General features: G+C 38.6%; 3 protein-coding genes across 3 annotated transcripts in view; 2 read left to right on the forward strand and 1 right to left on the reverse strand.

Moving 5' to 3' along the window:
* The window catches only part of LOC117294537 (M-phase inducer phosphatase 2-like), a 30,072-nt gene extending 9,717 nt beyond the window's left edge, over positions 1-20,355 (forward strand). The window contains exons 11-13 of the mRNA XM_033776989.1: positions 587-829; positions 1,665-1,806; positions 19,488-20,355. Of these exons, the coding sequence (XP_033632880.1) occupies positions 587-829; positions 1,665-1,802 (381 nt within the window). The 3' untranslated portion in view covers positions 1,803-1,806; positions 19,488-20,355. The remainder of the gene's footprint in view (positions 1-586; positions 830-1,664; positions 1,807-19,487) is intronic.
* LOC117294681 (protein TonB-like) lies at positions 4,319-5,246 on the reverse strand. Its single transcript, XM_033777189.1, has 2 exons — positions 5,217-5,246; positions 4,319-4,720 (listed from the first exon to the last, which is right to left on the reverse strand). The coding sequence occupies exons 1-2, from the start codon at positions 5,244-5,246 to the stop codon at positions 4,319-4,321; spliced, it is 432 nt and encodes a 143-aa protein (XP_033633080.1).
* LOC117294682 (5-hydroxytryptamine receptor 1A-like) lies at positions 14,982-16,487 on the forward strand. Its single transcript, XM_033777190.1, has one exon. It carries the CDS (start codon positions 14,982-14,984, stop codon positions 16,224-16,226), a length of 1,245 nt encoding a protein of 414 aa, XP_033633081.1. The 3' UTR covers positions 16,227-16,487.
* Positions 20,356-25,303: the final 4,948 nt, after the last annotated feature.

Raw genomic sequence — 25,303 nt, forward strand, 5'->3', positions numbered from 1 at the left:
CCTCAAAAATAGTAAATGCAGGCCTGATACTGACCTGCAGGCAATGGTCATGGCCTTGGTGCCCTTGAAATGCTATAGTAGAGATTTACAGTCTCCTCATAGGGTGCCCTTTATCAAGGAAAATTGCATTGGTGCCCTTGCCCTTTCAAAACGTTGATGTCCTGACGTTTCGACCCTAGCAGAATCTTTCTGGAAGGCCTTCTGCTAAGGTGAAAAACGTTGGGACATTTACTATTTATACCACAGGTCCTTTTGTTTTGTGAGCATTTTGCAGTAGCTATTGTTTTGTTTTCATCTTAATATCTTGCTAACAATGTTTTTACTGTAAGCTATTTTGAAGTTTTAGCATCTAGTTTGTGTACATTTTTACTCTTCATCAGCTAAAACGTCTGTTGTCATTTTAAGAAATGCTCGTTCTGCTATGATCAAGATTTTATTATTTTTATAATGTAATCCTTTCATAATTCGGGTAGCCATTATTTGCTAATAGCTTGCTTCCACCAGTCCTTCAGGATTTAACTTTATATAGTACAGTCTCACTCGGTCTTTTTTATTAAACATTTTTATTGTTTTTTTTTTTTTACAGGGAGCCATGAATCTTTACACCAAGGATTTGGTCAGAAATTTCTTCTTGGAAAAACCCATGGAGGAGAAAGAAGGGCGTGTCATCATCTTCCACTGTGAATTCTCATCCAAGCGAGGGCCGGACTTGCTCCGTTTCCTCCGTAACAAAGATCGGGACGCCAACATCGACCACTACCCGACCCTCTATTATCCAGAACTCTATATTTTATACGGCGGGTATAAAGCATTCTACGAAAACGACAAGGTACGTCAGAAAAAACTTTTGAAGAAGTAATATTTGTGATATTTCTAGCTTGCCAAACCCAGGCATGATACTTCACAGTAGGCAATGGAGCCAAACGCCTTCATTGCCCTATGGCATTGCCTTGGTGCCCTTGAAATATTCCTGCCCTGATACTTCATAAAGGCAATTGAGGCAACATGCCCCGAGTAATTGCCTTGGTGCCCCTTGAAATGTCCCAATTGAATTTACATTTTCCCCTTATAGAGGCCCTTTACCAGAGCTCCCAAGTCTCCCTGATTCTGCAGAAAGTGTCCTGAAAAAAATCTTTCCATGTTCAGATGAACAAAAAATTTGAATCTTCCTGAAGGTGGAAACTATTTCTCTATTATGCTGAATGTAATTCTAAAGTTATAAGTGTGATATAACCATATATGATACGAAATTCAACAATAGTTGAACTAATATTTTGAATTTTGATTTGGTTTTAGAATAACTATTTGCCCGGCTTTAGTGATGTATTAAACATGTTTGTAACTTTTTCGTCTAACCTTGTAAGAATTTTGTTTTTGTTTTACACTCAGTTTTCTGTTTTTGATTCATGGCTTTTCTTATTGCTCTGTATTTAATTATTTTACTATTACTGTTTGTTCACAGAACCCTTAGGGATAGCTGTTGTGATACTGATAAGGGCATCCTCTCTAAATAAACGAGTGAAACAAATAAATAAATAAACCATCATTAATAGTTTGAAATGTAAAAAATCCTCTCTTAATAAATAAATGGGGGAAAAATGGGGAGAAAAAACATCATTAATAGTTTAAAATGTAACAAACCATTTTTCTCTTATGTTCCATAGACAATGTGTGAGCCGCAGACGTACTTACCAATGGAACACGAAGACTACCGGGAAGATTGCAAAACCTTCAAGGCCAAGTCAAAGTCATGGGCGGGGGAACGTAGCCGTCTCGGCCACCGAAAAACCAGCGTCAGCTGATGAGGTACCATTAGGCAAGGAATGATTGAAATATTGCAGGTATACAGCATTCCTTCAACGATCTTGAACTCTTGGGGGCAGCAGACACTCCGGTGTTACCTGGAAAATATCTGTACGACTGATCAGTTGATTGCTGTGTAGCCCAACCCTTAAACCTGTCACTAGGCAGTGCAGTACAACCTAGACTGGGCCCCTGTCTTTATCCGCAAGGATAAAGACAGGTCCCTGCTCCTCAGATCCAGTGATTCCATTGGATACAATGATATCATTTGATAAACGTGCAGTGACATGAGATTTCCATAGATGCCCAAACAGTACACTGCTCTCACGGCCGCAATAGATTTTGACTGCGTGTCTGTACTCTCTAAATGTAAAAGAGTGCAAAACACCACTCATTACATTTCGAGCTGTCCCTCATATGGCTCTTCAAAAAGAGTGGTGCGGTTATTTCACTCTTTTAGGGGGTTTCACCCCAGGACAGAGTGAAAAATTACTCAAAAAGATGCAAACTTCAATCTAAAAGAATGGAAGACCACTCGAAAAAGAGTTGTCCTTCATAATATTGCTCTTCAAAGAGTGCCTTTTCACTCTTTTACATTAAGAGAGTATGTGAAATGAATGTAGGTCAAAGGTGAAAGTACATGCCGGTCTGGAGGCAGGTCTCTGGCGTTATTCACGAGCCTCGAAGTGTGACGTCAGAGTTCAGGCTAAGTACAACCCAGGTACCACCGCAGTGCTGCCACCAAGAGTTCTTGATCAGTAAACTGCTGTATACTTTGTAGGGGGGAGGCATTTCTTCATATTGAGGGAACAGTGCCAAGTCAAGTAGTCTCTGTAATAATAATAATAATAATAATAAGGTTGCTGCTTGGTCACACACCTATGTTTCGAAACTCTTATGTTCTGACCCTATTTTCCTATGCCCTTTTAATCCCGACCCTAGCAACTTCAGGATGGGTTGTCAGAACATAGGGTTGTCGGCACACCCTACAAGCATGATTTTGTCCCTACTCTAGTCTGATTTCTGAGTATTTGAATGTATAAAGAGCGACAATGTTTTAAGAAAAAGACAGACAATATGAGCTAAGCTGAAATCCAATATAAGATTTTTTTTAATATTTGAAATAATAATGAGTTAATAATCTGTGTGTTAAGTTAAAGTTTGTAAGGTGTACGTTTGATAAAAATAATCGGGTAAAATTTATATATTTTCTTCTGATTATGTGTTCTATCGACATCAGTATTAAATAAAAAATCTTTTTTTTTTTATATGGTTCTGATTTTTTTGTGGTGAAGAGTGCAGCTAAGTTAACGTCATTTTACTTTGAAGACAAAATCAAGGTTGATTTCATGGAAATATGAATTCCTTTCTTTTTCTACCTTGTTAAAATTAATATTGGATTCCTTCCACAGTTAACAAACATTAAAGGGAACACCTATAACGTAGTTAAATACTGCTTTAACACTCAACGGACTGATCCATTGTTACACCTATCGGTGCTAAATGGTACAATATCTATTTAGAAAGTTGCCAAACTTTGTAGGATTTGGAAGTGCACACCCAGATAACAATGCATATCATTGGATCCGGTATTGTCCTTGTTCAAGTCCTATCATTTTGTCTGTTGAGAAAGGATGAGAAATTTACTACAGAAACACTAGGAACATATAAAGTTGAACAAAAATTGATTGGTTTATTCATGCCCAGCAGTCCAAAAGGTTCAAGCCTATTCACATTTTGATAATGGGGTTTTTAAACGTCCGTGTTTACGTTAACCTTAATGGATCGGTCTTAAAATTTATTTAATTGGAGGTCAAACTAGACAGGGTGTTGGTTTGTTTTCATAGCGATCAGTGTTTATAAATTAAATTGAGAGAACAAACTAATATATAGTGGGTCAGATTTATAAACGTATGCCATTTGCTCCTTTTACTATTTTTCGTTTATATTTAGATGTTTTTCAAAGTTTGCTCAACAGTTTTTTTTTTTTTTTTTTTCTTCTTTTTTTTTCAAATTATTTTGAGAAAAATGGTGTCTGTATTCAAGATTTATCATTTTTTGTGTAACTTAATTATGTAAATAACCAGGTTATTGGTTGTTCGACTCTAACTTTGTATACAACAGCTGTTCTGATTAGCTTAGATACATGTTAAAATGTCAAACCAAATAGGTCATATTTTTATTTTGTAAATACAAATCAATTATGCAATACCAAATGTGTATATTAGATGAATACAATGTACATAACTTTGTACAGTCAGTGTCTAATAAGCCTTTTCGGAGTTACAGCTGCGCATGTCTGTTACTGCTGATAACGCAATTTGTTACTCTCTAGTGACCTTTTGACAATACCCGCTGGTATTGTCAAACGGTCAAGGGGAGAGCAACAAATTGCGTTGTCAGCAGTAACAGACATGCGCAGCTGGAACTCCGAATAGGCTTATAGCTAAATTGTTATTGGCCCCGTTTGAAACCAATGAGCACTTAGCTCCCACTTGGGCTCATGCACAGCTTCTCAAGCTTTTGGCTCTGACTTGGGCTCAGGTTCTAACTTGGGCTCAGGCTTGGGCTCAGGTTCTGACTTGGGCTCAGGTTCTGACTTGGGCTCAGGTTCTGACTTGGGCTCAGGTTCTGACTTGGGCTCAGGTTCTGACTTGGGCTCAGGCTCTGACTTGGGCTTAGGTTCAGGCTTGAGGCTCCGACTTGGGTTTAGACTTGGCTTTGGGCTCAGGCTCTGACTTTGGCTCAGGGTCTTACTTGGGCTCAGGCTCTCACTTGGGTTCAGGGTCTTACTTTGGCTCAGGGTCTTACTTGGGCTTAGGCTCTCACTTGGGTTCAGGGTCTTACTTTGGCTCAGGGTCTTACTTGGGCTTAGGCTCTCACTTGGGTTCAGGGTCTGACTTGGGCTCAGGCTCAGCTTTGGGTTCAGGCTTGGACTTTCAGTTCAGGCGCGACTGAGACTCGCTTTTGGGCTCGTAAAACTTTAAAAACATGTGCATTGGGTTCAGATAGCCAGACTAAGTCGCTCCAAGCCGGAGACAATGTAGAAACTGGTTTTTGAAAATGTCCAAAACTTTTTTTTGCGACAACTTTTTATATTTTACAAATTCAGATCAATGTAACCAAACTGATTGAGGCTAGAAGGAAAAGTCAGTCAGACCCCTCCTTAAGGTACTGCAGCCGATTTCACGAAACGCTAGGATGAATCCTAACTCGAGTTAGGATGAGTAACCCGTCCTAACTTAGGATGGGTTCAATGCGTCCTACGTATTTGAATACGGAACTTTACTAGTCCTAAGTCCTAAGATTAATCCTAAGTTAGGAAGAGTTTGGTGAAATCGACGGCTAGACACGTTTGGTACAAATCAAAGACCAGTATTCTCACTTGGTGTAAGCCAATTGTTTATGCATACCTGTGAATATTTTGGCTCAATATTAGTCATCGAAGTTGCAAGAGAATAATGCAAAAAAAAAATCCCTTGTATGTTTTCAGATGTATAATAGGCTTCAGGCCTGAAGCCTTTTATTATTTGAGTGAGAAATTACCTCTCTCTCAAAAACTACATTATATCAGAGGGCGCCGTTTCTCACAAAGTGTTATACTACAAACAGCTCTCCATTGCTTGTTACCAAGTAAGTTTTTATTTTGAATAATTACTGTGTCCAGTGCATTTAATAAAGACAGTATTCCTTATTGCTACTGCAGATAGGGGACACAAACTGTGCACTTCAGGGAAATTGTACCATATTTTAATTTTAACAAGTTGTGGGAAAGTAATAAACATCTATGTCAAGATATTGATGAATTTAACTCATGAGTGTTGTTGTTACTGGTCTTTCATACACAATTTTGTGAAAAACTAAATATTTAAAATGTTTTGGGATTTTGTTTCTCCGTTCTTTTTTTGTCGGATGTGTCCACATTTTCTCTTCACTATCTAAGACTCGTGCTACCGTCGACTTAATCGTGTTGTTTAACCGCGGGATATGTTCCACCATACCTCTAGAGGGTTCAACTCAATACGGGTTACAGGGATACAGAACAGTTTCTGGCAGTGTAAGTACTTTATGTGACACCATATACATTGTACATAACATGACTACCTGGAGAAGTTTGAGATCGATGGGCCATCTGGGTCACGAGAAAATAGTGAAAAACAGATTACACATTTTTGTTAGACAGTGATTTCAAACAATGAATAAAACGCTCACTGAGCAATAACTCCAAACAGGAAATTAACTTTATTCACTTCTCATCAAGTATGACATTTCAGACAGAAATATTTCAAGAGATGTTTTCTACTATCATCATCACTAGACCGTATAGACGATGTGACCTGTGACATCACATGTTTACAAAAGAGCCACAGAGCCTGGACTTCCTGCGGAGTGCAGGCACGATTTGTACACAGCCTAATAATGGAAAAAAAAAAAAAAATGTTAAATTTTATGGAGATTGCACTGTCTAATTCTTATCAAAACTTGTCCAACTTTTACTTTCAAAAATCTTGGATTTATGTGGAAATTATGACACAATTTACAAATTGAAATTTTTCCCATACCCTCCAAAGGTACAAGGTCACACTTATTGTAAACAAAGTTCACATGTCAATGCATGGTCTATAAGTTTGTGTTAATCTGTGATCTTATTCTTATAGGAGTTTTTTCCTTACCAATTATGACTTCTATGTTATGTGACTACAGCAGAACTATGACTATTTTTGAATGTGAAGTACTGTCATCTGCTAAGATTTCGGTGATTGTCAAAGACCAATCTTCTCACAATTACTGTATCTCAACATATGCATGAAATAACAAACCTGTGAAAATTTGAGCTCAATCGGTCATCGAAGTTACGAAAGCCAAAACACCCTTGTCACACGAAGTTGTTTGCTTTCTGCTTGATTCCGAGACGTCAAATTCTAAATCTGAGGTCTCGAAATCAAATTCGAGGAAAATTACTTATTTCTCGAAAACTGCATTACTTCAGAGGGAGCCGTTTCTCACAGTGTTTTCTACTATCAACCTCTCCCAATTACTCGTTACCAAGTAAGGTTTTATGCTAATAATTATTTTGAGTAATTACCAGTAGTGTCCACAGCCTATATGCCTCAATTGGTATCCATCATTAATTTCGGAATAATCACCCCCAAATTAGCTAAACTAGAAGGTATGTTACCAACGTTTATTGAAAAATTACTCTCGAAGTTTTTTTGAAGTCTGGTCTAGACCATCTAGGAACATTTTCAAGATATATTTGCGGACGTTAGGGAAAATTGCAACCGACGATTCTTGGGACTACCCATCAGCTGGAGAAAGATTGCAAGTTCAAGAGTTAATAAATAATTTCCATTTAACCGAACCCCCCCCCCCGAGATTTCTGAATGTTTTGTGTATTTTTGAATAATAGCACTTTGCACTGTATGCTATGGGAGTTTGTTTTCAGTATATGGTGCATTCAAACTCCATGTACAGCTACCGGCATAATCCATTTCTTAGTCGATATAACCAAACAGTGCACTCATGTAGTGTCCGCCATACCACACAAAGCCATTGACTATAATCAGTCCTTACTCTATGCTATAATATTGTGTACTTGAGGCCACTCAACCGTGTTCGTGTTTTTTTTTTTGCTAAATTATTTATAGGTTCAAGGTTTCATAACTTTGTTTGTCCTTGTGGAGAGCTGGCAACACAGTCCGCCAACGCCGATTCGCAGCAAAGCGTGAAACGACAGCCGAGTGTCTATTGATCCGCACTACTTGATAGCCCCCGCCCCAAAAAATAACAAGCACACAACCAAACTTGCTTTATACTTGCTCAGCATGAATTGCTTTTCAATTCGTGTCACTCGGGTTGATTTAGGACAGTTTCATTGGTGGAGGAAGTTAATACAAATGACCTCACAGTATGTGTATTCAACGAAATCACGTTCTCACCATCCGGTTCGGGATCATTCACTCACCGGCTCGTGACTTGCAACCAGTTGAAGAAGGAAAAAACAAGATTATTATAGCCTGCTGTGCGTAGTTAACACAATATCCAAAAGGTAGGTTTTTCTGTTAAAAAAGGGCAATGTTTACAGCCACTGATGGACACTATACTCAGAATAGCTGTTAGCTTACAAACTTGTTGGGAACGGGCAACGGAGTGCCGGTGATAGTAACTATCATGGAGGAATAAATCTTCCTCCATGATAGTATACAACATTGTGAGAAACGCTTACTCTGAATGTGACACGGTTGTTGAAAAAGAGGTAATTTCTCACTCCAATACTAAAACACTTCAGGCCCGAAGCCTTTTATAGGCATCTGAAAGCACACAATATTGTCCAACAGCCAAAGGTGTTTTGTTTATTTATTCTCTTGCAACTTCGATGACAAATTGAGTCAAATTTTCACAGATTTGTTAAAGACAGTGGGCACTATTGGTAATTGTCAAAGACCAGGCCTCTCATTTTGATGTATATCAACATGTATAAAATAACAAACCTGTAACAATTTGAGCTCGATTGCTAGTCGGAATTGTGAGATAATGAAAGAAAAAAACACCCATGTCACACGAAGTTGTGTGCTTCTTTAGATGGTTGATTTCGAAACCTCAAATTCTAAACTTGAGGTCTCGAAATCAAATTCGTAGAAAATTACTTCATACTCGAAACCTACGTCACTTCAGAGGAAGCTGTTTCTCACATTGTTTTATACTATGAACCTCTCCCCAGTACTCGTTACCAAGTGAGGTTTTATGCTGATGATTATTTTTACTAATTACCAATAGTGTCCACTGCCTTTAATGCATTATTGGGTTACACCAAATGAGAATACTGGTCTTTGAAAATATAACCAAAGGTGTTGAGTGTTAACTCGATTGGTTTCAAGTTGTTAACAAAGATCATTTCAAAGTTTCATAGGTAGATGCATGGATGTGAATGATTACAATTATCTCGACATTTTTTGTTTACACTTTCTTCCCGTTTTTATGGCAAAACAACTCTCTGAAACTCTCTAAAAATGTAGCTTTTCTAATTGGTTAGTTTTACCAATGAAAGGCCGATCTGCAAATTCGGACCGAACCTGTGCAGTGTGCGTCTTTAGGAGATAAGCGCATTTTTAGACGTGCACATTTTATGCTCATTTTCTCAAAAGAAAATATTATTAACATGGCTGCCTGTATTCATCGCTTCAAAATGATAACAACTTACAGTTTCTTTATATTTATTAACACCACATGAAACAATGTCACATGACTAAGCCTACCCCCGCTTCAGTCGGGTAATTTGTAGCACACGTAGTACACGTTTTTCATGACTGCAAAATCTAATCTATATATAGGCCTAAACCTGTTTCTTTTTTCATATCATAGCCAACAAAGATGAAGGTGCAAATAGCATGTATCCTTATTGTGGCGATGCTGCTGATCATTCCTCCCACTGGTAAGAGAATGGCCTAGTCAGAACAATCAATAAACAATAAAGTGCTCGGTCAAAAATTTTAATTTACACGGGTGGTGTGATTATGATAGACACGAGTTTAGGCTAGTTTAATGACACAGGATAATATTGTACAGAAAGAAATTTCAGGGTACATTGGAGATGGCCTTGCTAAAGGGTAGGATAGAGGTGGTCATTCGTTGAGAGCGCCCTCCACTTCTTACTATAGTTCTTCCGAATTGTATTAGTTATTCAAAAAAGTACACGTCCATGACAGTCGCCCTTTTTCTGTCGTTTGTGGTATCGTATGCTATATGTTTGTTTGCCCCAAAAGGCGGCTACGTCACGATTTACTGCGTTTTTCTTGCACAAACGGACACCTTACTCGCATTAGATAGATAGATATAACTGGTTCAATTCTTACAGATGGTTTCGGTTTGTGATATGTTACAGAGGTAAATGCCGGATTTGTACGAAGACGTCGCACTTTTGTGGTCAAGAGGGAAGCAAAGCTCAATATGATAAACGGTATGAGTAAACCTTCAGGACACCCTTCTGAATCTGAATTATATTAGTCGACAGAGAATCATAGAATGGAAGCATCACACCAACTTTTCTTAGAAGACAATAAAGAAAGACTCCACTTACTATAGTTCTTCCGAATTGTTATTTTGTACAAAGACTCCACTTACTATAGTTCTTCCGAATTGTATTAATAGTTATTCAAAAAAGTACACGTCCATGACAGTCGCCCTTTTGTTTTAAACGTGTGAAGAAAACACCTATGGGGAAACCTACGCAGTCTCTATAAAGGGGACTGAAAAAACCCAATCTACATGCAAGGCTCCGGTCCAGGAATCGAACCGGGGTCCACAGAGGTTGAGGGCAGAAACACAGACCCCTGACCCAACCTGAGAAACAATACAACGGCACATTAAAAAACAACAACATTGATTTACAGTGTACTACAAGTGACCAAAACTCCCCGAGATTACCAAGTTTAAAACTATTGACTTATCTTAGAAACATACTCTCTAAATGCAAAAGAGTGAAAAGGCACTCTTTGAAGAGCCATAATGAGGGACAACTCTTTTTCCAGTGGTCTTCCAATCTTTTAAATTGAAGTGATTTATCACTCTGTCCTGGAGTGATACCCCTCTAAAATAGTGAAATAATCACCACTTTGTTTTAAAGAGCAATTTATTTTGAGGGACAACCCGAAATGTAAAGAGTGGTGTTTTACACTCTTTCACATTTTTTTTAGGGAGTATAGTATAGTCCTAAATAATAGCTACATGCGTTTATTATTTAGAATGTGACTTTTGTGTCTTTATAAATTCAAAGACACTGGACACCTTTGGTAGTTGTCAAAGACCAGTCTTCCCACTTGGTGTATCACATGTACAAAATAACAAACCTGTGAAAATTTGAACTCAATTGGTCGTCGAAGTTGCGAGGTGGAAGAAAAACCACCCTTGTCATACAAAGTTGTGTGCTTTCAGATGCTTGATTTTGGGACCTCAACATCTAATTCTGAGGTATTGAAATCAAATTCGTGGAAAATTACTTCTTTCTAAAAAACTACGCAACTTCAGAGAGGGCCGTTTCTCACAATGTGTTATACTATCAACAGCTCTCCACTACTCGTTACCAAGTAAGTTTTTATGGCAACAATTATTTTGAGTATTATTACCAATAGTGTCCAGTGCCTTTACACCAGCATTACGTTGACGTAAACTAAGCGATGGCCCTATCCTTCGGGCCAAAGTATACAACAAATACACATTAATTTGAGGAGCTTCAATATACCATGGATGAAAACAGCTTAATACTTTTCTTTCCTTCCTTTTTACAGATGAAGCTGATGCAGCTATCGATGTCAACAAGAAGTGGGTCGCAAATGACAAAGCGCCTATGGGCAGAAAGTAGCTGGTAAGTGATAGTTTAGTGCATTTTTGAAATACATCTCAGCACTAAATTACATTAAAACTTTAGCATTGATATCATTCAACCGCCATCATAAAAGTAAACCAATGAAAACGGACAGATTTCTAAGCGAGCGCGGCAAACATAACAATTATTGGCCCCAATGAACAAAACTTCATTTTGACATTCAAGCGAGGGCGCCCTACCTAAATGAGGTCAATAGATCAGCTTCCGATGGCAGTGACCCCTTAAATCCCATCCAATAACACGAACTATGTTATGCCCCTTTAAAAACCACCATTGCTGTCGGCATGACCCCTGAGGAAAAAAAACCACCTGTGTTTCATCTTCTTAAAGTATGGATTATCTATCTATTCATCACCAACAATTTGCAGCAACTAAAGGCAGTGGACACTATTGGTAATTATTCAAAATGTTTATTAGCATAAAACGTTTCATGGTGACGAGTAATGGGGAGAGGTTGATGGTATAAAACATTGTGAGAAACGGCTCCCTCTGAAGTACCATAGTTTTCGAGAAAAAGTAATTTGATTTTGAGAATTTGATTTTGAGACCTCAGATTTAGAACTTGAGGTCTCTAAATCAACCATCTAAACGCACATAACTTCGCGAAACAAGGGTGTGTTTTTTCTTTCATTGTTATCTCGCAAGTTTGATGACCGATTTGGCTCACAGGTTTGTTATTTTATGCATATGTTGAGATACACCAAATGTGAAGGCTAGTCTTTGACATTTACGAATAGTGTCCACTGTCTTTAATGGAATATACAACTCAATTATTGATGCATTTTCCTTATTGCAATGCAGGTACGCTCAGCACAGACTTACTCTATGATGATCGGTATCCCCTGGGATACATTCTTGTCATGTTAGTTGAGAGACGTATAAGATTGGAATGATCATCAGCAGAAAATACTAATTGGTATTCAACCTCGTAGATTAATAATTGATAAATAAATACTAATACATTTATGTTAAAGGCACTGGACACTATTGGTAATTACTCACAGTAATTGTTAGCAAAAACTTGATAGTATAAAACATTGTGTATAAAACATGCAGTGTGAGAAACGGCTCCCTCTGAAGCACATTGTTTTTGAGAAAGAAGTAATCGCTCACTAAAATAATCGAATTGAATATTGAGACCTCGGCTGAGGTTTTCGAATTCAAAGGTATCTGAAAGCACACAACTTGTGCTATAAAGGTTTCTTTTTCTTTTCATTATTCTCTCGCAACTTCGACCACCAACTGAGCCAAATTTGTTACGGGTTTGTTATTTTATGCATGTTGAGATACACCAAGTGAGAAGACTGGTCTTTGACAATTAACAAAGGTGTCCAGTGCAAAAGGAACATTACAGAATTGTTTTTTTTTTGTTTGCTAACGGAAAATTTGCTGACAGTGTAAGCACTTTATGCTATACATACACATAAATTGACAACCCTGTGGCAGTTTGAGACCGATAGGCCATCTGGGTTGCGAAAAAAAAGAGTGAAAAACCACCTATACATTTTGCATGACGTGGATTAAAAACAAAAATGAATAAAACGGTCATTGAGCGATAAACTCCAAACGGAAAATTAGTTTCATTTATTTCAAATATATTATTTCAGACAGAAAATTTCAATGGCTGTTTTTTTTAATAATCATCATCATTAGACCGTGTAAGTTTTATGTCAATCTGTTGTCTTAGACGATTTGTTTTCTTACCAAATTCTGTAATGTTCCTTTAATAACTGATAAATAAATATGAAATGTGTCAACATTTAAACCAATGCGTTGCGTGAAATCTAAACGTGATATTGTTTCAAGCTGATCTCTTTAGATTCCTGATTGGAATAATATGTTTATTTTCAGTTGATAATAAAGATTTTGTACGAAGAAGTAAAAAATGGATCGTTTGATTTATTTGTAATATTGATGTCTGATTGTGCGGGCTCAATTCTGCACACAACACACACAAAAAAGAATTCGCGAAAACCTGTTATTAGTGTTAAAACGGTGGGGGTCCCGTATTAATTTTCCTTTTTTTATTGCCACTTAGGAGCAATGAACATTGATTGCAGCAGGTGTCATAGCACTAGACACATTCGGTAATAGGAGACTTTCCAACGCTAGGTGGCAGCAGACATACCGGGTAAATTTCCATTGTTTACGTAGTTCTGAACATGCGCATAATTCTGAGAACAATGGATTTACCCGGTAAGTCTGCTGCCCTCTATTGTCCCAGAAAGTCTCCCATTGCCAATGACCAGCAGTATTCTCCTTTGGGGGTATACCACCAACATAGTGCATAAAATAACAAGCCTGTGAAAATTTGAACTCACATTGGTCATCGGAAGTTGCAAGAGAATAATAAAAGAAAAACACCATTATTTAACCATTTTTCTTACTTTCAGATGCATAAAATAAGGCTTCGGCCTGAAGTCTTTTATTAATTGAGTGGGAAATTACCTCTTTCTCAAAAACTATACGTTTAATACTTCATAGGGAGCCGTTTCTCAAAATTTTGTATATACTCATCATCAGCTCTCCATTGCCGTTTACCAAGTAACTTTTTATGCTCACAATTATTCGGAGGTGAGTTGGTTGATGGTTTACTAAGTGTAGCTGGAGGTATGTTGGAGCTGAACTTTTGACGTGCATCGCAGAAGTCGATATGTGGTAGGTTTGTTTTGGTCTGTCTAATTGTGGCTGGAACTATCGTGCTTATCATTGTGTGTCCTTTAAATGCACCGGACACCTTAGGTAGGTGTCAAAGACCGGTCTTCTCACTTGGTGTCTCTCAACATATGCACAAAATAACAAACCTGTTTGTGAAAGTTTATTAAAACTCAATTGGTCGTCGAAGTTGCGAGAGAGTGCTTTGTCTTTGGAGTTGAGTTGGTTTGATTTTAGCTACGTGCGCGTCATTGTGTTTTTGTAATGGATTGTGGATACAGTTGGCAATGTACGTGCGTCACAATACAAGTCGAGTGTTTTTTCGTCGGAGTTTCACAGTTTGGCTTGAGTATACAACGTTATTGTGTGTTCTTTAAAAATAGTGCTGTACCCTCACTACTAAGAAGTTTCCCTGCTTTAACATTGTTTGATATTTTTTCCCCAATGGTAGTGCCTTTTGAAAAACAAAAATGGCCTTCCCCTATATGTCTGTTATTATTATTATTATAAGAAAAGATGCGGGAAAAGCTAATCAGCCTTGGAGACACAATTCCTTCATTGTCAAATTCTGTCTGTTCCCTGGTGTGCAAACTCTCACAACTCATTTTAGCTGTACAATAGGATTGTAAATTTCATGTATTTTTATATACTTGACGAATAAACCATTCAATTCAATTCAATTCAATTCAATTCAACTCATCCCTTTCTGGAGATGATTTGCTTTCTTCCTTTGTCATGTTTTAGCAACCTCGGTAAACAACGTTCAATGTCTGTTATCCATCTCTTTTGGTTGCTGTCTCCAAGCTATACGGAATAACATACACTGTACTTCCATGAATAAAGACTTTGGCAAAACTGATTGGCCGTTGAAATAATTTAATCTAAATTTACCCCCGACTGTGCCTATAAAAGCCGCAGAGAAATTTGAGTCTTTCACAGTTCTTGGGTGTATTTGTGTGTGCGTTTCGAATAGCAACCAAACTATAATTTTTGTCAAACTTTTTAAGGTAGATCTAACACATTTTCAGTTGAAACTCTAAACCATCACTTATCGTCAAATTTGATTGCCGATTTTTGTGGGTGTGTTGTGAGCATCATCTTTGACCGAGAGTTCAAAATTAAATAACTATCTGCGTTTAAGATGGATGACATCCAAGTTGGCAACTCTTCCACTGAGATACAGCCGAGTGACTTTCAAATAGACGTGGGTACTTACGTGTACCGTGTGATGAGCACCGTTACTATTCTGTTGCTCGGAGTGCCTGGAAACTCTCTCATTCTCCGCGTGTATTGGTCAAAGGCGATCACGACAAGCACACACATTCTGGTCATGTCGTTGGCTCTGATGGATCTCGCCATCTGTTTATGTCAGGTCTCTGATCTTTTGTCCGATGTTGCGCAAATAACTGGTCAAATAAATAAGCACATCATGTTTGAGATAATGGGATGGATTGAGGACACCTGCATTAGTTCTTCTGTTGGTCTCACCGTAATCATTGCACTGGATCGTTACGACTGTATCTGCCGTCCGCAACGGCGATTTTTTAATGCGACAAGAGGAAAGGCGGCAGCTTTCATTTCATTTCTGGTCGCTTTATCTTCAACAACTCCAAAATTCATCAAGGTATTTATGAACACTGACCTTCCCACATTGGAACAAGTAACGTTGGGAACTTATCTAGCCTATTTATTAATTGCATTTGTGGTCATCATCATTTCTTATTCTAGGGTCTACATGACAATCCGAAAGCATGTCAAAATTGGTTTGCCGTCCAAGATGGCCAAAGCCGATGTTAGCCCTCCGAAGATCGACCAACAACCAAACCCTAACCAACAAACAAACCCTGCTATAACTGCTGCACCAATAAAACCAGAACCAGCTTTACTAACTGTTCCTGACAAATCGGGCAATATGTCACTTCAGAAGATATCAGTAGCATCTATTTCTACCTCCTTGGTAACATCATCATCGACAAGCGAAACTAACAAGGCGGCCTCAGAGGGTAGCAGTGAGAACAACGTCCACCCCACTACGTCACAGATGGGCACGAGTGGGTCCAAAGTTTCAGATCAAGCGCACCGTGACAACAGAGGGCGTCGTGTGAAAACAACTGATGCCCCTTCTCTGCAGCGGAAGACCACCAGAATGTTGTTGATTACCAGTGTGGTGTTAATGGTGACCTGGCTGCCATATTGTGTTTACCTCTGTGTCTATATTGCTGGCCTTAATGGGTTGAGTACCAGCCCAATAATCGTAGATATACTAAGTCAGTTTTTTTCTGTTTTGTACGTGAACAATTTCTGTAACCCCATTATTTATGGACTTGCAAATAGACGGTTTCGAAAAGACTGTGTGGAACTGCTACGCAATCTTCACATTTGTTAGATTTGAATAACCATAACATATCACCTTATTATAGAGCCATAACATATAAATTCATCATATAGCCACATATATAACTATAACATATAAACGTTATATACGTGAAAATGTATTGTAAACCTATTATTTACGGTCTTGCAAATACACAATTTCGAAAATGTTATGTGGCATTGCTAAATGCAATCTTCACATTGGATTTGAATAACCTAACATAGCCATAATATAGTGACCTGTGACATCACATGTTTACAAAAGAGCCACAGAGCCTGGACTTCCTGCAGGCACGATTTGTACACAGCTCAATGGAAGAAAATATGAATTCTTATATTTGATGGAGATTGCACTGTCTAATTCTTATCAACTTTTGATATGATGATAGGGGGCACATTTCAAAACTTGTCCAGCTTTTACTTTCATAACTCTTGGTTTTATGTGGAAATTATGACACAAAATGTCAACTTTCCCATAGGACCAGTGTAGTACAGTGCCTGCCAGAATACTTAAAGAATGTCCAAGGTCACACTTATTGTAAACAAAGGTCACATGGTCTATACGCAGCCCTATAGCATTTCTTTAACATTAGCATGTCAAGTCCACATTAAGTACACCCAACTTATGAGCCTTAAGGAACACGTTGCCTTGGATCGGTCGAGTTGGTCTTTGAAAAGCGTTTGTAACCGTTTGTTATAAAATGCATATGATTAGAAAGATATTTTAAAAGTAGAATTTAATGATGCACACAAGTATCACTCGAAATATTGCGTGGTTTTCCTTTTACCTCGTTAACGTTAAATGTGTACCTGTTATAAAAGCAAGTCGTCAATGTTTTCACGAAGGGAAGGGCTTGTCGGATTTGTTTCTTCTTTTTTTCCGTACTTTTTACTTTCAATTTGTTTATTTTTATAATAGGCCTATTATTAGTACTATTTTATATTCCCCCTTTTTTTCTTTTTCTTCGCTTATTAGATTAATGATAGTGAAGTGTTTGTGAGTAATATATAACCGAAACATCAGCACCCTCATTCCGGCGCCATTTTTCCAACATTATTTCTACCTCCATGCCTCAACTAAGTCGATTTGGCAGGAGATTCGGTCCCTGGTCATTCTGTCCCACATACAGCAAACTATGTACAAACTATACTGATAGCGCCCTCTTTTGAAACTTCCTCCTTCAGCCCACTTTAATTTTCCATAATATGGGGGACAGAATTTTCAGCGGACCGATTTCCCTGGTACACCGGGACAGTAACATGGTCGGCTATTGACGATGTATGAAGATATGATTCTTCTACGGACAACCCTGAGCCTGTCGATTGTCTATCACAATTTTTCTCAAAGAGAACACTGGTATTACGTTATTCCTATGTCGAGATCGGAGATGCCAACATGATCACCATCGTCGGGTTTTTCACAAGCAATGGAAAATTATATTGTATGATATTTCACGGCGTAAATACAAAAGTGTACGTCTTGTCTTAGTAACAAATTTCAAAGCCTTTAAAATCGGAGAAGAGCAGTTGTTTTTTCAATCATGTATTTTTCTTTAATTTTTTCTTTAAGTTTGTGATCAAGAATATAGAGGCCTATTTGATGTGCATCTATTTTGCCTGTTTTTAATTGTTGTTCGTTGTCTCCCCAGGCTTCGTAGAGCCACACTATCGGTAGACTTGATTCAAGTCCCGTTCTCGTGTGAGGTCCCTAAGCATATCGCGCCAACTAGCAAACAAGCCGTATACGCCTCTCTTAATACTTATGCATGACGTCGTAGTTCTTACCCAAAATGAGGCTATGGGCGCACTTCCCCCTCACTTGCAGTGGCTGCGCCCATCGCCTCGTTTTGAGTTAGCATTGTGACGTACCTCATGCATAAAAAATTAAGAGAGGCGTATACAGTGCGTGCGCTCGCCGTCAAATAATGTGGTCCTGAAGGTCCTGTCCCGCGTGCGGAACAGGTTGGGGAATCCAGAACATCAAAAAGATGGTTTTCTGGCGATGGCATGCAAGCAAGGGATTGGGGGTGAGTCAAGTCCACTATTGGGAGAGGGACAATGCTGATGCATTGAATTCGAAAATGGGTCACGTGAAAATAGTGAAAACCCGATTACACATTTTGCATGACATCGATGCACAATTAAACGCTCACTGAGCGATGAACTCCAACAGGGATTTTTTTTCTCATCAAAATGACATTTCAGATAGAAATATTCAAAAGGATGTTTTCTACTGTCATCATCATTAGACCGTGTAAGTTTTATGTAAATCTGTGATCTTCACGATTTTGTTTCTTACAAATATTATGTATAATGTTCCTTTAAAATTACTTTAAAACCATGTGGCGTCTTTAACTAACCTTATACCAGTAGCATAAGATTTGCTCAAACGTCTAATTGAACCGGAGACTGCTAATTGAACAGTCAGTCGTGTTGTTTGCTGTCATTATTGATATTTGTCTAACAAAGTGTGGGCCTAAAACTGCTAATAACTCACCCCGCGAAAACAATAAGTGTGGCAAATATTTGTTTTGTCTACTCTTACGCGGTCACCGTGGTCAAATGGTCGAGACTGCAGATGACTTGCAATCACGAGGTTGTTGATTCGAATCCCCCCAGCTAACCTCTGATTTCACATTGACTGCAAATACTGTCGTCAGAGTTACTGAACCGCAATTGCTTGATTAAACCAATGATATGAGAGGGTTTGGCTGTTGCCAAATTGGCCTTTATTATATCCCCTTGTGTGAGTTTGCCGAGTTCCCTTGATGGGAACATCATCTAAACAAACAACAAACCGTGAACCAGTCGGTCGTGCTGTTTGCTGTCATTACTGATATTTGTCTAACAAAGTGTTGACTAGAAATGCTAATAAGTCACCCAGCGAAAACAATAAGTGTGGCAAATATTTGTTTTTGTTCTACCGTCTACACCGATTTGTATTAAAGGAACGTACAGGTTTGGTATCTTTAAATTATCGGCACTAACTTGTTTTTGTTACAAGCCCACAGGCTAGCTTTCGATAGTATAAAGCATTTTGTGAAACATTTAACTTGTATGTACAAAGAGATTAGTTTGTATGCCCAAAATGTGAATCTGTGAAGTTGCGACGGCAACGTATTAGTGATTGTTCTTAATGCGGGGACATCCGCTCCAGATCTGAGAAGAAAAAAACACTCACAAACCTTTGAAAGTTTCTATTTCTTTTGATAGCGCCCCGTTTAAATAATACTCACGAACCCAACAGCCCATGTTAATGTCCCATTATTTCCAGGACACAGACTTGCCCGATGACACCGCCAGTGCTCGTGTGGACTTATGGACAAGTCGTCACTGCCGTGATAGTTCAATGAGTAGCTATTTCTTATCGTGATTGAAGACTGCTCTCGCGCGAGGCTACTGGCTCCTTGACTCCTTTCCGAAACTTAGATCTATATATAGCCCTTTTCGAAAACCACGACTGCGGCTTTGGATTCGGCTTCAGGCTCTGCCCTCTCGTCTGAAGCCCTGAGCGTGTACGCAAAGCACGCACAAAATATTGTCAAAACAACCGCGGGGCCAAGCTATCATAAGATGAATCTGAAGCCGTGGATTTGAAAAGGTGTGGCAGTTGTCTCGCGTGGACCAGCAGTCTCGCGAAAACAACGCCAGTGTCACGAGAATCGCCGAGAGAGCCAGAACGCGAACACCAACAAACATAACGACTTGTCAGCAAGTCTAGTGCATGTTCCACTCAATGCTGAATGATTTTCGCGTTGTCCCAGATTAACTTCCGTGTTACTCTTTCATACCATCCACTCTTCATTTCCGTTCCCGGTTACCGCGGTTTTTCTTATATAAATAATTTCCAGGATGCCTCTGTAAAACATCACGAAGCTATAACTGATCCGGCATTAGCCCTCAATGAATTCCGCACATCACCATAGCAACCCATCCATTATTTCTCAGCCATCCTAAATTAAAAACAGGTGATCTTTTTGTCGAATTGTATTGACTTTTCGAGTTTTTCTATTCTGCGTTTGGGTTTAACTCTTTTCGGATACAGTTTTCTCAAACTATGTCTCTGCTTCAGATACAAAAATGTGCTGATAAGATGTTTATAATCAGTAAGCTTTCAGACTGTAAAGTTTATTTTAAAGACGCTGGACACTATTGGTAATTGTCAAAGACCAGTCTTCTCATTTGGTGTATTTCAACATATGCATAAAATAAAAAACCTGTGCAAATTTGAGCTCAACTGGTCGTTGAAGTTGCAAGATAATAATGGCAGAAAAACACCCTTGTCACACGAAGATGTGTGCTATCAGATGCTTGATTTCGAGACCTCAAATTCTAAATCTGAGGTCTCGAAATCAAATTCGTGGAAATTACTTCTTTCTCGAAAACTATCGTTAGAGAGGGAGCCGTTTCTCACAATGTTTTATACCCATCAACCTCTCCCCATTACTCCTTATACCTAGTGTGGTTTCATGCTGAGAATTATTTTGAGTAATTACCAATAGTGTCCGCTGCCTCTAAAGTAGGATGTTATTTTTATCATCACCGATCCTATATTAAAACAGTTATATGATAACTATAGGCGACCTTTCGAATCGTAATGACTTTTCGAGTTCTTACGTTGTATTCTTTTTCTGACTCCTGGTTTGAAAAGGTTTTTGTGTAGGTCTGGTCTTACATGTCTCATGCACGCCCCTGGGTAATTCAGATGGGATCGTAAACCGACTTAGGGCATGTGTTGCTTACTCAAATGTCTCACCTCCATGTTAAATTTCCCTTGAGATTTCACCAGCAACAATCACCCTCTAAAAATACGGACATGATTGCGTTTTAAATACATTCAGAGACGTTGTATTATTGCCGAAAGGTCGGAGCACTTAAACATTTGTTCACGCAAAGCAAAATAAATACTTTTCCATATTAGTGAACCCTTGTAGTACGGGAAAACAAATTCTGCAAGTTTTGATTGTTTTCATTTTGTATTCAACAGTGAAAGAGTTTTACGTCGTCTATCAACATCATAAGCAAGTCTAATGGGAGACTTTCTGGGACGATAGAGGGCAGCAGACTTACCGGGTAAATCCATTGTTCTCATAATTATGCGCATGTTCAGAACTACGTAAACAATGGAAATTTACCCGGTATGTCTGCTGCCACCTAGCGTTGGAAAGTCTCCTATTCCTGGCAGTTTATCTAAAGGGTCTAGGTACTTTGTGCACAATGTCCACAGATTTACATTAAACTTATTACACAGTTTGAAGATAATGATGGTAGAAAGCTTCCCTTAAAGTATTACTTGCTGAGGTACTGTAAAGTGGACATTGAGTTTTGTGTCCTACAAAGGGTATAGGCCCTACCCAAATCCTTTAAAGCCATTGGACCCTTTCGGTAAACTGTATTGTCCAAGGCCCACACTTCGTGTATCACAACTTATATATATCAAATAACAAACCTGTGAAAATTTTGGCTCAATCGGTCATCGGAGTTGGGAGAAAATAACGGGGAAAAACCACCCTTGTTTCCGCACGTTTCGCCGTGTCATGACATGTGTTTAAAATAACTCCGTAATTCTCGACAGCGAGAATTGATAATTGTTTTAATGTTTTCTCGAAAAGTAAAGCATTTCATGGAATAGTATTTCAAGTGAAGTCTTTCACTATTACCTTCTGTAAACCCTGTAAGTTATTTGTAAATCTGTGAACTTTTTTTTTCTGTGCCGAAAGTGTATAATGGCTTTAACGGTCAGAATTCACCTGAGTGGATTTTGTTTGACTTTCGCTAGATCACCACATCAACCCTAACAATTTTCAGTGAAGTAGACAACAAGAAATTTACGCAATGACGTCACTCTGTAGACACACAGGGATCAAAGTCTCCGGGTGTGCAAGCTCGTTGATTTCATTGGCTGACGTAGCGCTGGTAACCAAATGAATTCTAGCTTGAGTAATTATATCCCCAGCCGTGACACTTGTGTCCTTAAGCAAGACACATAACCCTTACTTCGTCCTTCGGATGGGACTTAAAGCCGTTGGTCCCATGTGTTGTGTAAACGCATGTGAAAAAAACCCAGTGCACTTATCGAAAAGAGAAGGGGTTCGCCCCGGTGTTCCTGGCTGGATTGGCAGCATATTGCGCCACATCACCTTGTAAACCATTTCATGGTGTTTAAGGATTAGGTCTTATATCTTCTACCACCGAAATCTGCTGTACTTCTAAACAAGAAAGTTTTTATTACCAGTAATTTTAAGAGTGATAACCAATATTAACGTAAATCATACTTTTCAGTGGTGGTCATCGGCAGTGTTGGTAATGGAAGTGTCGTGGCCGAGCGGTTAAGAGCACCGAATTCAAACTCTGGTGTTTCTGATCAGCAGAGTGTGGGTTCGAATCCCAAGCCATGACACATGTGTCCTTAAGCAAGATATTTAACCATTGCTTCGTCCTTTGGATGGGACGTAAAGCCTTTGGTCCCATGTTTTGTGTATTAACTCATGTAAAGAACCCAGTGCACTTATCGAAAAGAGAAGGTGTTGGCCCCGGTGTTCCAGGCTGTACGTGGCTGCTGTATGCACCATAGCACCTCATATACCATTTTAAGGTGCTACATAATTGGGTCTCAGAATTCATCGCTGCAATAACCCTATCTTTCTGAAAGTTTGTATATACTCAGCGCCTTGAGTACCTTGTTTGGTAGATACGTGCGTTATATGACTTCGATTCAAACGCAAAGCAAAAATACATAAACAATTATTAGAAATTTTTTAGACGGGCTGCGTCGTAGTTAATTTTCATAGCGTCGATTTGTGAGTAGCCAGGCAGGGAATTTTGGCAAAGTAACGGCTCGTATTTCAGAGAGAAAGAGAGAACAAGAAAACTAGAAATGTGTGCACAAACACAAGCTGTTTCGGATGTTTGAAATATTCTGAGCACGGGATGGACAATCAATGACGTCACTATAAATGTCATCTATAACGGCACATTAGAATAATGTACACGTCAAGTTTCAATCAAATCGAACACTGAGAAACAGTTGAGCAGAAATAAGATAACCTTTGCTAAGCAAAGACAAAGCGGGCATCACTCAGGCGGTTACGCCCCTAAATGTTCCGGCACCCCTTTGTTCTGACAACCTATAAAGACACTGGACACTATTGGTAATTGTCAAAGACCAGTCTCCTCACTTGGTGTATCTCAAAATATGCATAAAATAACAAACCTGTGAACATTTGAGCTCAATTTATTGGTCGTCGAAGTTGCGGATATAATAATGCAAGAAAAATAACCCTTGTCACACGAAGTTGGGTGCGTTTAGATGGTTGATTTCGAGACCTCAAATTCTAAATCTGAGGTCTTGAAATCAAATTCGTGGAAAATGATTAGCATAAGGTTTTTGGTAACATGATAAATTATAAGCATAAGGTTTTGTGCTAATAATTATTTTTGAGTAATTACCAATAGTGTCCACTGTCTTTAAACCCTATACCCTTATCCTAGCCCTATAACTACTACACGTTTAAACCACGTCAGGTGAATGTTCATAAGGAATTAATTGCTTATCTAGAAAGACCAGTCAAAGCCAATATACTTTTGGCTATACTGCAGCACATTGTCTGGTAAACAATGCTCTTAGCAATAGTTTGTTTTGCCATCCACATTTTTGTTTGCTGTAACATGACTCATCATAAGAGGCCTCGGATGCCCATGAACATTTTGCTCCCTATAGACGATGTGACCTGTGACGTCACATGTTTACAAAAGAGCCACAAAGCCTGGACTTCCTGCAGGCATGATTTGTATACAGCCTAATGGAAGAAAACAGAAAAATCTTATGTTTTATTGAGACTTCACTGTCTAATTCCTATTAACTGTTGATATGGTCAAAGGGGGTACATCTCAAAACTTGTCCAGCTTTTACTTTCATAACTCTTGGATTGATGTGGAAATTATGTCACAAAATGTCAACTTGCCCATATGACTAGTGCAGTATCTCGCCTGCCAGAATACTCAAAGAATGTACAAGGTCACACTTATTGACAACAAAGTTCACATGGTCTATTTATTTTTTTGATAAAGAGAACTAGAAAATCTTTGAATTATTTTGCCTAGATTGATATTTGGAATCAGCCACTGTCCATTGCCCAAATTCACTGAGCTGCTTAAGCAGATTATTTTGCTTCACAGTTCCTTGCTTAGCAGAAATGGGCAGGGTACCAGTCACAAATTGTACACGTGACATGGCATTTTGGCTGGTAACCTTAATCTGCTTAGCATAATTGAGGTCAATTGAAGTGCCATAGTTTTCGAGAAAGAAGTAATTTTCTACGAATTTGATTTCGAGACCTCAAGTTTAGAACTTGAGGTCTCAAAATCAACTATTTAAATGCACACAACTTCGTGTGACAAGGGTGTTTTTTCTTTCATTATTATCTCGCAAGTTCGATGACCGATTGAGCTTAAATTTTCACAGGTTTATTATTTTATGCATCTGTTGAGATACACCAACTGTGAAGGGTAGTCTTTGACAATTACCAATAGTGTGCACTGCCTTTAAAGGAACACGTTGCCTTGGATCGGTCGAGTTGGTCTTTGAAAAGCGTTTGTAACCGTTTGTTATAAAATGCATTTGATTAGAAAGATATTTTAAAAGTAGAATACAATGATCCACACAAGTATCACTCGAAATTGCGTGGTTTTTCAATTGACTCCCATAAATGGCCGACCGTGTTAGTTCGCAAAGTAAAAGGATATACACCGCACAATCTGGAGTGTTAACATTTGCACCATTAGACGTTGTAACATAATTATAGATACCGAAAAGAACCCCAACATTTTACACAATGCGTAAATCTAACACTAATTTCTGGCAGCACAATTACATTGGTGTTGTTTTAACACCCTATAATGGTAATTTAGATTCTCTCTTGTGTATCTAGTAATGTGACACTTGTGACAATAGCCATGTGGTCAAATTTAGCACCACAGTTGTTGCAGTGTACTAATAAACAAACCAGTATAGCTGCTCAAAACCGTAGTCATTCGATTCAATTTTAATCCAAACTCACATTTATTTCCATACCTCACACGGAAATTCAA

The sequence above is a fragment of the Asterias rubens genome, chromosome 9 (assembly GCF_902459465.1).
Source record: "Asterias rubens chromosome 9, eAstRub1.3, whole genome shotgun sequence".
Lineage (NCBI taxonomy): Eukaryota > Metazoa > Echinodermata > Asteroidea > Forcipulatida > Asteriidae > Asterias > Asterias rubens.